The sequence below is a fragment of the Rhinichthys klamathensis genome, unplaced genomic scaffold (genome assembly GCF_029890125.1).
Source record: "Rhinichthys klamathensis goyatoka isolate OS25496 unplaced genomic scaffold, OSU_Roscu_1.1 h1tg000102l_1, whole genome shotgun sequence".
Taxonomy (NCBI): Eukaryota; Metazoa; Chordata; class Actinopteri; order Cypriniformes; family Leuciscidae; genus Rhinichthys; species Rhinichthys klamathensis.
This window is the reverse complement of record NW_026606641.1, coordinates 94865-107642: the sequence shown is the minus strand read 5'-3', so window position 1 is coordinate 107642 and position 12778 is coordinate 94865. Positions and strand designations below refer to the sequence as shown.

General features: G+C 38.1%; 1 protein-coding gene across 1 annotated transcript in view; it reads left to right on the top strand.

Moving 5' to 3' along the window:
- Positions 1-12778, top strand: part of tcf25 (transcription factor 25 (basic helix-loop-helix)) — a 283115-nt gene that overhangs the window by 220749 nt on the left and 49588 nt on the right. The window contains exon 12 of the mRNA XM_056253099.1: positions 3837-3996. Coding sequence (XP_056109074.1) covers positions 3837-3996 — 160 coding nt within the window. The remainder of the gene's footprint in view (positions 1-3836; positions 3997-12778) is intronic.

Below are 12778 nucleotides of genomic sequence, written 5' to 3'. Positions count from 1 at the left end.
GTCAGAAAGGTCTAGCGCTTTTTTAAACAAATTATCCAGAAAAGGAACCATATCGGCCCCTTCCTTATTTTCGGGTATCCCGTAAATCCGAAGATTCTCCCTACGTGCACGACCCTCCTGGTCTATCAGCTTAGCTTCCAGCTTAGCTTGGCGTTGGGTTAGCCTCTTAATTAGCATCGATGCCGCTTGTAGCACCGTCTCCGTTTCCTCTATTCTTCCCTCCGCTTCATCTAGTCTGTTGTTCACGCCTTGTATTTCTTGTTTAATGTCCGCCAACTGCACGTTATTATCTTTTCTAAATTCACTTAGTTCGTCCAGGATACGTTGCAGGCTGGGCTCAGGTGTGTCGCCGCCCTGAGGGCTTAGCTCCGGGGAGTAGCCTCGGTCACCATGGCTCGAAGTGGTGTCGTCCTCAACCAAATTTGCGGTTTTCCTACTTCTGGTAGAAACCCCCCTTTCCATCTTGACAAAAATTCCCAGGTATTAGCAAAAAGAGTAACTTAGGGGTATATTTTTAAGACACCGTCGGGAGCTAACAAATCAAGCTGCCATCCTCTCGCTAGCGGAACCGGAAAACCTTTTTTTTTTTTTTTTTTTTATAATTAGGAACAATCCAGATATACCAGGTCTATTTCCAAACGGTCAAGAGATTAAGCTGACAATGTATGCTGATGATGCAACCTTTTTCATAAAATCAACACAATCCACTTTGGAAGGACTAATAAAGGAATTAAATACTTTTTCTAAAATATCTGGATTGAAACCCAATTTTGCGAAATGTAACATTTTGAGGATTGGGACATTAAAAGACACCAATTTTATTTTAAACAGTTCTGCTCCTGTTAAATGGATTAATGGAGAAGTTAATATATTAGGGATTCATTTACCTGATAATTTCAAAGAAATTGTTAAATACAATTATGAGAGAAGTATGGAAAAGGCAGATAGAATTTTTCAACCTTGGAGGGGGAACTCTCTGACAACTCAAGGAAAAGTAACTCTGATTAATACATTAGTAATTCCACAATTTGCCCACTTACTAATGCTTCTTCCTTCACCTAGCATAAAGTTCTTTAAACATTTTGAACAAAAATTTAAAATTTATATGGAAAAATAAACCAGATAAAATGAAAAGGCAGAACCTGTATAATTCTTATGATAACGGTGAACTGGATTTAAAAAAAAATCTTCAAATGATGGACTGTTCCTTGAAAGCCTCCTGGGTTGCTAAAATTTATCACAACAAACAATGGATCACGAGCCAGAGATTATATTCAGCCTTTTCCTTCTTCTCGAACAATATATTTCCTTTTTACCAATTAAAAACAATACATATTGATAAACTATTTCAAAACAGTTTAAAAGAGTTATCACCATTCTTCAAGGATGCACTGAAAGCTTGGTTGAATTTCCAGTACCACCCTCCAGATACAATTCAAGATATTCAGACACAGTTGCTATGGATGAATTCAAACATTACGGTTGGAGACAAGCCATTGTTGTGGGAGGAATGTGTCAAAAATGGGTTAATTTTTGTCAATGACCTTTTAGACTTATCTGGAGATTTTATTTCTTGTGAAAATTTGAGAATTCTTTTTGATTCAACCAGCTGATTTCTGCAATTCCTAAAACTTGGAAAATAAAATTGCAAAATGGTAAGAAGAATAAATGAATGGTTTGTCTCCCACCAATACGATGCCTAAAATGGTTGTCTGGTGTAAAGATAAATAAAATAATATATATTTGGAATTTAAATATCACAGGCACTTCACTTTTTCCACACAGAACCTACCAGTTTTGGGAAGATGAATTTAATGATCCAATTTTATGTAAGGATTACTTTAGAACAATTTATAGAACTACAATTGATTCATATTCCAGAATATTTCAACTTAAAATCTTTTATAAAATTATTGCAACAAAAAAATCTTTATTCAAATGGCAGATAGAAAAGGATCCCTGTTGCAGGTTCTGTGGGGATGAGGAGGAGGACTTGATGCAGTTGTTTTATTTTTGTCCATATGTGGCTAAGTTTTGGGTCAGTATACAGTTATGGTTTAAGGTCTATGGATATTATTTTACGAATCACACCTCAGAATATTGTGTATGTCTTTGAGGGTAAATGCACACATTTTTTTGAATATGATTATCTTGATGGGTAAAATGTTTATTTTTAAAGCTAAAACTATATCAAATTTATGTATAAAAAATTTAAGAATAGAGTTTATCATCAGTATATATATGCTGGAAACAATTATAGCAACAAATAACAGAATAACTGAGCATGTAAAGAAATGGAATGTCTGCTTTAGAGATATAAATATTAGGTGTACTTTCTTAAAGGTGTGCCATGTGTTATGTCATAAATGTTTTGCTAATTGTATTGTATTTTGTTTATTGATTTTTTGATCAGTATTATTGATTTATTCTAATTTATAATTTATTTGATTTATTGTTTGCTTTGTGCTTCCTTTCTATTTATAGTTTGCTTTCCTGTCACAACACTATGAATGTGTGGATGATTGTGGTTGTGATTGTGGTGTGAATGCATGGGGGATTGATTGGGGTGGGTGGGGGTTTTGAAGCTTGTCTTTTTATTTTATTCTGTAAACAAGTAAATAATTATTATTTTTTTTTATAAAAAATTGAATAGAAGAGAATGTGTTCGTATTATCAAGTGCTGCTGAAAAAGATGCGTCTTCAGACGTTTCTTGAAAGTTGCTACGGACTCAGAAGCTCTGGTTGAGTTAGGCAGATCATTCCACCAGCAGGGAACAGTCATGGTAAAGGTCCGAGAAAGAGATTTTGTGCCTCTTTGAGATGGTACCACAAGACGACGTTCGCTTGCAGAGCACAAGTTTCTGGATGGCAGAGCCAGTGGTTGTTCTGTAGGAAAACGTCAGTGACTTGAATTTGATGCGAGTGGCAACTGGCAACCAGTGCAATTTTGTGAGGAGAGGAGTGACGTGTGCTCTCTTCGGCTCGTTAAAGACCTCTCTGGCTGCAGCATTCTGGATCAGTTGCAGAGGTTTGACAGAGAAAGCTGGAAGACCAGCCAGGAGAGCATAAAAATATAAAAACAGCCCTCATAATAATCACAAATACACTTACATTTCTGTAAATCAGTTTTTATGAATGAATGGCTTGCTCTAATTGTTTCTCTGGTCTTCGTAAACAACACGCGCTTGCACCTCCTGCTGGTGAGGTCGACTAACAGCAGATGGAGATTATGCTCTGTAATCTACTGCTTTTCCGGCAGTTCCTGGATGTCAATGTTGAATTTACTGTCGAATTTGAAACACTGAGTTTGTGGAAGCGAATTTGTAAAGCGAAATTAAATGGACCGAAAATTGCCTGTTGAATATTATAGGTTGTGTTTTTAAACAGTTTGAATATTTTGGAAGTGAAATGAAAGGTGAATATGGATTATTGAATTTTTAATAATGAAAATGTGTTTGAAATGCTTTGAATTGAAATATTCACAGCTTAAATATTCAACCATGTTGAATTTCAGCCAATATAAAATGCAAGTCCTAAAAATACAATGCATTAAAATGCAAGCATGGTTAATGCAATGCATTTTTTTTTCAAGTAGTGGAATTCAACAGGCTTTTGTTTCAAAAACATTTGCCATTATTTTACTTCCATAGGTGTGTATAACTTTAAATCCACTGTACTTATTTGTAGGTTTTAATCTCTGACCAGTTACTGAAATATCTTTGTCACACCCTCAAAAATTCCTTTTTGGTGAATAGTTGTCCTCAGTTCCTAAATAATACACTCTTCACACTATGGTACTTTTTACATTGACTTTCTCTGTACTTCTGCTGTTTCAGGTCCATCGAAATCTGTCCCAGCTGCCAAACTTTTCCTTTTCTGTGGCTCTTTCCTACTATCACCTCAGCCAACAGGAAGACATTTCACCTGTGGAGAACCAACAACTAAAGCAGAAATCCAATGTGCTCCTGCAAAACGCTTTAATCATGTTTCCTGGGGGTGAGTTTCAGATCACTTTGACATATTTCCCACATTTATTTAAACTTAAGGAATATATAAAAATAATACAAAAATCCATGTCATAACCCCTTTACGACTATAGCTCATAACTGATATTAGTTAATTTTCAAGTATCTTTTCTGTTGCTGTTGTCCAAGAATCTGACATATTTTATGGAATAGCCGTTCAATCAATTTACATTTAGAGAAAAAATAAGGAAGAGCTTGTGTGAGCCAACACTCTGTTATGCTGTGGTGCTTTCATAATTTTACTGTTGTCTTGCTATCAACAACACGTGAGGAAACCATTAGATGTGGTGTGAGTAAATTACCTAGGTATTACAGGAATTGTTACATATTGACTGAATCAATTTAAGGGGTCTATTTTTGGTAGGGCTGGAATGAAGCGTCAACTGTTTATGAATGAAGCGTCAACCTAGTTCCCTGTCATGTTTTACACAAAACAAAACTCTAGAGCAGATGCTAATAGCTAGTATGTCAGTTTTCACATTTTCAGGACTCAAAATCGCATGCAGCGACAGTTTCAAAAATGGCGATGTCCATAACATTAGGAAGTTTTATCACAGTTGACAGCGTGTTATTGAATAAACGAGTCCAATCAAGGCGTGAGTTCATCCATCAGATATTTTAAACAACCAACGAGGACTTAAAATGATTAGTAACTGAGTGCTGAGTACAGAGAGTACATTTAAGTCAAGCGGCTCACACCGACTGCAGCTCCGGTGCATCTGCGGTTGCAAATCATTCACGCTCATAAAAAACAAAACGCTGTTTGAACTCAATCGTGTTAAGTGGCGTTACCATACTAGCCATTAGCATCTGCTCTAGGGTTTTGTTTTGTGTGAAACATGACAGGGGATTAGGGATGAAGGTTCAAGTCCTGATTTTTATTTGTGTAAACTCAAAATAGCAAAACATTGTGCTTTTATAAAATAAAGAAAACAAACAGGATGTGCTTTATGCGTGTTACATGAACCAAAACTCAGAATATACTTGCCTCAGCTCATTATATGTATACTCGTAGCTCTGGCTATGCATATGGTGATCACCTGGCTTGAGCCATGCAAACGCACTCCATCACCTCAATAAAAAAAAAAACATTACGCTTCATCAGATTTATGTACTTTTCATCGTTTTTGGAAAAGGACACACTGTGTGTTATTAGCCAAAATTTACCTTAGAAGAAGAGTGCTATCCGACACAAGCTAGATTCAATGGAGGATATCATTTCTGACAGGCAAGTCATTTATTCTTTCTTGCATTAGTTAACATGTTATTTATACATAAGCGTACACATTTTACTAACTGGGCTTTTCCCAAACTAGATGGCCAGAATGAAATGTATGAATTTGTGTGAAACATGATGAAATATGAAATATATAGGCAGATCTTTTTTATTACATATAAATGCCATATTAGATGTACGTTTTATGGTGTATAATATAAACATAATATAAATGATATATAGTGCGATATAAAAGTAATACAGTATGAATGTTTACACTGTAATATGATTATTACAGTCTAAGAATGTCTAGACCAGTATTTGCTGTGAAATATTTGTTTGCGCAAATACTTGCTCGTACGTAGATGTGCTAAATGATGATAATGTAGTTTATAAAATATGAAAATGTTGTTCATGTACTGTCAATACATACAAAGCACATGTGTGTGTATGACAGTAAAAAAAAATATCATGGAAATATTATTATTAGTGGTTGCTAATGTTAATAATAATGTAGTTGCCCCTGATGTCAGCATGCTCAGGGTTTTTTTTTTTGACAGTGACCAGATACCTGCCTGCACAGTAACTTGGACCACACATGAGTTATGCTGGCTCAGTTCCTCCTGAGTCTCTTAAAACGTTTTTTCTCTGAGAGCGCTGTACCAACTCTGTGCCACAACACTAATGCCTAGGCTGCGAGGTCAATTTCAAAGGGTCACAAATACAAATGGACATGTAAGCATCAGTGTTTTACATTAGTAGTAACTAATTTAACATAAAAAAAAAAAAAAAAAAAAAAAACCTTTCCTCTAAATCCTCGCATGCCTGGCTTATGCTACTCCGAGCTATGTCTGAACTTTGTATTTTGAGCACTTCTTGCGTTGTTTTTGCCTCTTCACAATGACACGCTTGGTTTAGTCCTCAGTTGTAAGTCGCTTTGGATAAAAGTGTCTGCTAAATGACTAAATGTAAATGTAATTCCGGTCCTGGCGCACCCAGCCACCACCCCACTAGGTTCGGGGTGAGTAGGGCATAGGCATTAAAGTTGCTGTAGGTAACTTTTGTAAAAAAATATTTTTTACATATTTGTTAAAACTGTCATTATGTCCTGACAGTAGAATATGAGATAGATAATCTGTGAAAAAATCAAGCTCCTCTGGCTCCTCCCAGTGGTCCTATTGCCATTTGCAGAAATACACCGCTCCCGGTCAGAAACAACCAATCAGAGCCAGGAGGAATGTCTTAGCAGTGTCAATCACGCTCGTGTACGCGCTGATCACACCCCTCTCTTGCACAGCGCGTACCGTCGTTCAAACCAAACTCAAGATTGCCGGTGTGCCGCAGCTGTGCTAATGGCGGAGAAACAACCTAAACTGCCAATTTCTCGAGTGGCACCTGCTCATAAAACAAAGAGGTAAAAGGAAAAAGACCGATGACGATAAACAAGCGAAAAAGAAAGAATTAGACAGAGCCCATTGACTCGGTGTCAAAACTCTAGCCGCATAACATGTAGATAAAATGTCACGCACTGTGCAAAGCAACAATTGAAACCTGCTAATTCACTGGCTTGTCATGTTGCTGAAATAATGTTGTGGCAAGCAGGACGAGGCCGAGGGACGTGAGAGCGGTGCGAGGCCGGTGGCATGAGTGATAATGAACGACACCGGTGAGACGCACCGGTCTCGCATCTCTCACGGAGGAGCGGAAGCATAAAGGAGGAGCGACGACAGTGGAGAGAGGAACAGGCCTGATTTTACGTTGTGATTTTATGTTCTGTTTTGTGTGCCAGCAGTCGTCCGTGAGGGGTTGCTGGCTTATACTTTCATTTTGTATTTGTTTATTTATTATTAAACTTGTTGAACGTTCGCCGGTTCCTGCCTCCTCCTCCCCATAACAACTGAACCCCGTTACAAATGTACTAGCAAACCTTATCTAGCATTAGGCCTACATATCGCTAGAATATTACTTGAATTATATTATATATGTTACGTTAGTTACCGTTATGTTATCTTACAAGCTATTTATAACATATAGAAAGGGTGCAACGTTATAAAGTTACATTACATGTATTGCAAAATACGTAATGATTTGAGGACCAAGTTTGTAGTCAAAGTATGGGCAGGCCTTAGTCAATGTAAAGCATATTGTTGATGTTTCGTCCCTATTAGTGAATGTGCCGTAACTGTTTATCCGCCGTCATCGGTGGCCCTGCTTACTAGCCTGCACGTTCACGGCAGGCTCCGCTGTGGGGAGGAGGTGTGGAGGGGAGGGCTGTAGCGCAGCAGAGAGTAAGGGGGTGGGACCTGTAAGTTATGCTTGTTCAAATTTTCAGGCTAAGTCAACGTTTTCTCAAAACTCCCTACTGCAGCTTTAAGCCCAAATTATACTTCGGCCGTCCACGTTCCTCGATGGTCCGCGCACTTTCCATGACGTAATTTTCATCATCCACGGATGGTGTGCGTACAACTGGAAATGTGCGAGTGACTTGAGCACTTGAACAAACAGTGCTAATTAATCAAAAACAACACTGCTAATTAATCAAAATGAAGTATAGGGCCTTGAGCCGCTTTAAAACAAAAAAAGTAACGGTGGAAAATGGAGGAGAGGCTTCACTATGCTGAATTAAACTGCTTTTATGGGAAAACAGCTTATCATTTAATAAAGCAACAGCCTATCGTCAACATATTTGCCCTTAAACCATTAGTTTTGGATTGATCTTTTCTTCTTTCTTTTTTTTTACACAGGAAAAAAAAAGCTGTTTTATAAAATGTCACACACTATTCTGTCCTGGCAATGGTACTCTGAACCAAGCGTTGACAGATAGCTAATAGAAATAAAGCTCCATTACACGTTCTTCTTTGTATGTACAGTGGGGGAAATAATTATTTGATCCCCTGCTGATTTTGTAAGTTTGCCCACTTACAAAGAAATGAAGGGTCTTTAAAGTGTAAATTGCAGGTTAAATTTTTCACGAAGATAATGAAATGTGCTTACTAAACATAAAGATACGAACCACCCACAATTGTTTTTTGTTTTTTTATACCAAAATGCTGCATATAATATGAAAAGTTGGTACGTTTTACATTGTTTTTAAGCACGCCCCTCCCTTCCACTAGGCTGGGCGTGACGTCATAAAAGGGACTCCAAGCTTTTACTGTCTATGCCTGGTCTATGCTCCAAGCCTAGAGTTACCGTTAGTCTAAACGGCAAGTAGGCTAGCAGGTATATTGAAGACCTAGCTAGCAAAAATGGTTAACTATTATGTTTGTGTGGGATGTACGAATACATCAAAAACGGGGGAGAGGGTCCACAAGTTCCCCAAGGACAAACGACTGATTCGTGCCTGTAAGTGTTAGCATACCCGAGGTAGATCTCGGGTATGCAAGCCCGACCCTACCCGAGCACGTTGTGTCCGAGCCCAGCCCGGCCCGACACATTAACTGTAATTATGAGCCCGAGCCCGATTTAAACCCGACCATTTTTTAATACGTGGGTCATTATTATAACTGACGTTCTCAACTACTTTCTATGTTACTTTTATGTTTTGTCCCGCTCCCGCCCGCAAAAAGCCTTTTTTTCTGTACCTCCAAATACTTTCAAGTTAGCCTACGTGTCGCCACCATACACATCAGCATAAATGCTCCTGATAAATTATTTGTTATTAAAGCATTAACACACAAACCAAACTGTTATAACATAAAAACAAGCAGGCTAACTTACAGTCATGCATGGTTTGGCATGACTGCGCGCAAAGTGGAGCGACTAAGTAATAATTCCTAAAAAGCTGACATCAGTTCATCGCGATCTCACACATCTCTGTTATTATCAATGAATCTTTCATAATATCTACACTTTGTTTGTTATAATTAGAGGATTTGCCAGCATACAGAATTCATCACTAAACAAAAAGTCCATTTTGAGCGGTGAGGGAAGTCTATCGTAAATGCTTCTGATTGGCCATTGCGTTCCTAGAAATCAACACATATGTCTGTGATTGGCTACATCGCTCAACGCTGCAAACATGTTATAAATAGAAACACTGGCCTGTAAATCGTTTCTATTTTGTTTTAGTTGTTCTTGTTGCTTTTCTGCAACAGATGAATAAAAATTTACTAGTTTTTAATTAGATTTATTCATAGATATTTCTAGTTTGCGGGAGTACCGCGAATCGTTTTATTCTCCCTCAACCCGAACACACAGAGTGAGTGCATTACCGCCCGCGCTCCCTCTTATGACGTCATCACCCAGTTACTGTAAAAAAAACATGCTACCTTTGAAGAAACCCCAATAAATGTTATTTTAACGCATTTTAAGACAGAAATTTTTAAATATATACATATTGAGCACTTTAATTTACACATTAATTGGTTGTGGTTGTTAACCTGCAATTTACTCTTTAATTTTTATGGTAGGTTTATTTTAACAGATAGAGACAGAATATCATCCAAAAAATCCAGAAAAAAATACATTATATAAAGGTTATTTAAAGGTCGAGAAATCATAATGGCCATGACTTCCGCCTTTAACATTAAGACCTCATGTGTGAGTCTTGTTGGACTTTTCATCAAGAGAGCCTCTAGAATATGTCTGGCTATCCTGATCATTCTTTCCCACAGAGGAGTGTGGAGCGTTAAATATCCAAGTGAGTCGCTACTGTCAATCTGGAGTGTTTTAACTGCTCCAATGAAAATTGTCCCTCTGTCTGAACGAAAATGCTTCACCGGTCCTCTGACAGCAAAGAAGCATCGCAAAGCACAAATAAAGCTTGATGCTGACAGGGACTCCATGACCTTCAAGTGCCTGGTACCCAAGCAACTGAATATGACAGCCCACCACTTGTGGCGCTTTTCCATTACCAGTACCAGCTCGACTCGACAAAACTCGCCTTGGCTCGCCTCGACTCGGCTTGCTTTTCGCTCCGTTTTCCATTGCAGAAAGTACCGCCACAAATAGTACCCGGTCGTCATAGCGACGCCTTTCGTTCCTCGTTGCCCCATCAAGCTCTCGCTGGATCCTCTCTTCGGCAACCAAACAAAGGAATGTCTGCACCTCCTCGTTTGACCACGACGTATTCTTCCGAGTTGCCATAATAATAGTAGTAAGTTTAGTAACTATCTCTGGCCAAACTATTTAAAAATGGCGGGGTTATTCTGGATACTCCATCTGGCGCGTGCAATGATGACGCAGATTCTCTGTGACCAATCAACAGTCGGCATTGTTTTCACGTCACATTTTAGTATCGCCTTAGCTCGCCTCAGCTCGCTTAGAACCTCGCCGGAGGTGGTACGAAAAAAAGTACCCGAAAGCAGGTACAGGTACAACTTTTACACAGTGGAAAACCAAACAAAGGCGAGTCGAGTCGAGCCGAGCCGAGGCGAGCTGGTACTGTGTAGTGGAAAAGCGCCATTGTTCTCAGCGCTATGCCCTCTTGTCACCACAGTGAATGGTCCAAAAACATCAAGACCTGTGTGTGTAAATGGTGGGTCTACACTAGTGGTTCTCAACGGGGGCGTTCAGAGAACAATGGGGGGCGTTGGAAGCAAGATGTTTGAAAGGGGGGTGTTCAGGTGTTAATGGGTAAAGGTGTTCACAAGTTTAAATGTAACGCAAATTTTTGTTAATTTATTTGTAATAAACACTTTAAGTGGGCTATTTAAAAAGTGTTAGGACTATTTATGTGTTAATTTATGTTTTTTAAAACGAAAGAATTCGTCAGCAGCCGCTCTACTCCTGACCGCCAATCCACTGTCAGTGTTGTATAGGGTAGGTAGGCACCAGGCAGGTTTTTTGTGTTAATTTCTATTGCATTACGATTGAAAGCAGTATCAATAATGTCAAAAATATGATGTGTAGTCAAGTTCGGGTGTGTGTATGCTGTTTAAATGAGTTTTCTCACCGAAACGCTTGTTGTGATTCGCGGAGTCTTGACAAGTTTTATAGACTTGATATTATTTCTTGTTCAAAAGTGGTGATCCACCCCCACTCCCCCCCCCCCCCCCCCCCCCCACCCCCACAAAAAAAACCCAGCACCCCCAACCTAAAACATCTTCCCGTGCCACTGCCAAAGCTCCTGGCAGGACAAGATTAAACATGTAATTACTTGCAAAATAATCGCCTACAACATTATAAAATCTGGCAGTTTAATACAACATGTAAGCTATGTCCTAAAAATGTGCCCCTTGGCATCTGTCCATCATGGCCTCCTAATCATCCCGATATACTGATTGGCTTCATCACGGTCTCCTCTCCACAACTAAGCTGGTGTGTGGTGGGCGTTCTGGCTCAATATGGCTGCCGTCGCATCATCCAGGTGGATGCTGCACATTGGTGGTGGTTGAGGAGATTCCCCCTTCTATGTAAAGCGCTTTGAGTACCCAGAAAAGCGCTATATAAATGTAACGAATTATTATTATTATGTATCGTTTCTTTTGCAACGACTCTATTATTTTTTCTAGTCATAGACCAGCGCTCAAGCAATGACTAGAATCCAGCGCTGGCGAGAATCAGCATTCACCTGCTCAAAAATATGTTTCGCGCTCACAACAATCCGGTGGTGGCTAGAATCCAGCGCTGACTAGAATCACGCAGCGGAGGAAAGGAAAGTTGACAAGCCATTAAAAAAGTATTGAGTTAAGAACCACTTATATATTTTCAAATATTTTCAATAAATCATGTTTCCCATTCACTCCGGCGACAAATTTTAAAATGAATTAAACTAAATTCTATTTATAAGGTAAAACTCTTACACTTTTAAGCATTAACTAATGCCAATGCCTAATGCCAAAATGTTTTCTTTGTTCTTCAAGTAATTTACTGGTCAGGCATTATTGTTAACTCACAAGACTGTAAGGAGAAAATGACAATTTGATGGATAATTTAAATATATTCTGTAATCACATTTTGGTAATGTATTAATTCCGCCATCACATCTGAGCGTGAAACGCTGCTTAGTTTCAAGATAGTTCAAAATAATTAATACAATAATAATTTTGATAATTATGAACAAATTAATCATGACAAACCAAATTAATTGTAATTGTATTAATTATACCATTGATGAAAACAAGCTGATACCAAGGTATTTTAGGCCTACAATTATAGCATAATGTTTCATGAAAAATCATGATTTTTTTCCGAAAGTAAAGTTAATGTAAGCAGCTTCATGCAATACTCTCCTAAATGCTTAATAAAACCTAAGTGCAAACATTACCGCTTTAATGACCGTATAGCTTACGGTCGTTTTTACTGTCCAATGACAGCCCATCTTATATCTACTTTGAGTGGCATGGGAGAGAGTCGGAAGTTCATTTGTTGCCCCTACTAGTTTATAATAGCATATTTTAACAAGATTTTCAAATGGATGAAGAAAAAAAAAAAAACTGCCAAAATGTTTTTAAATGTTGGCTTTATTAAACTTTTTGTTTTAAACATGTGAATTAACAGTCTCATATTTATTTTAATGTAGGCCTACTATTTATTAATTTATTGTTCTATTTTATTTTACATTTTTACATTTAACACGAATAATCAAACATTT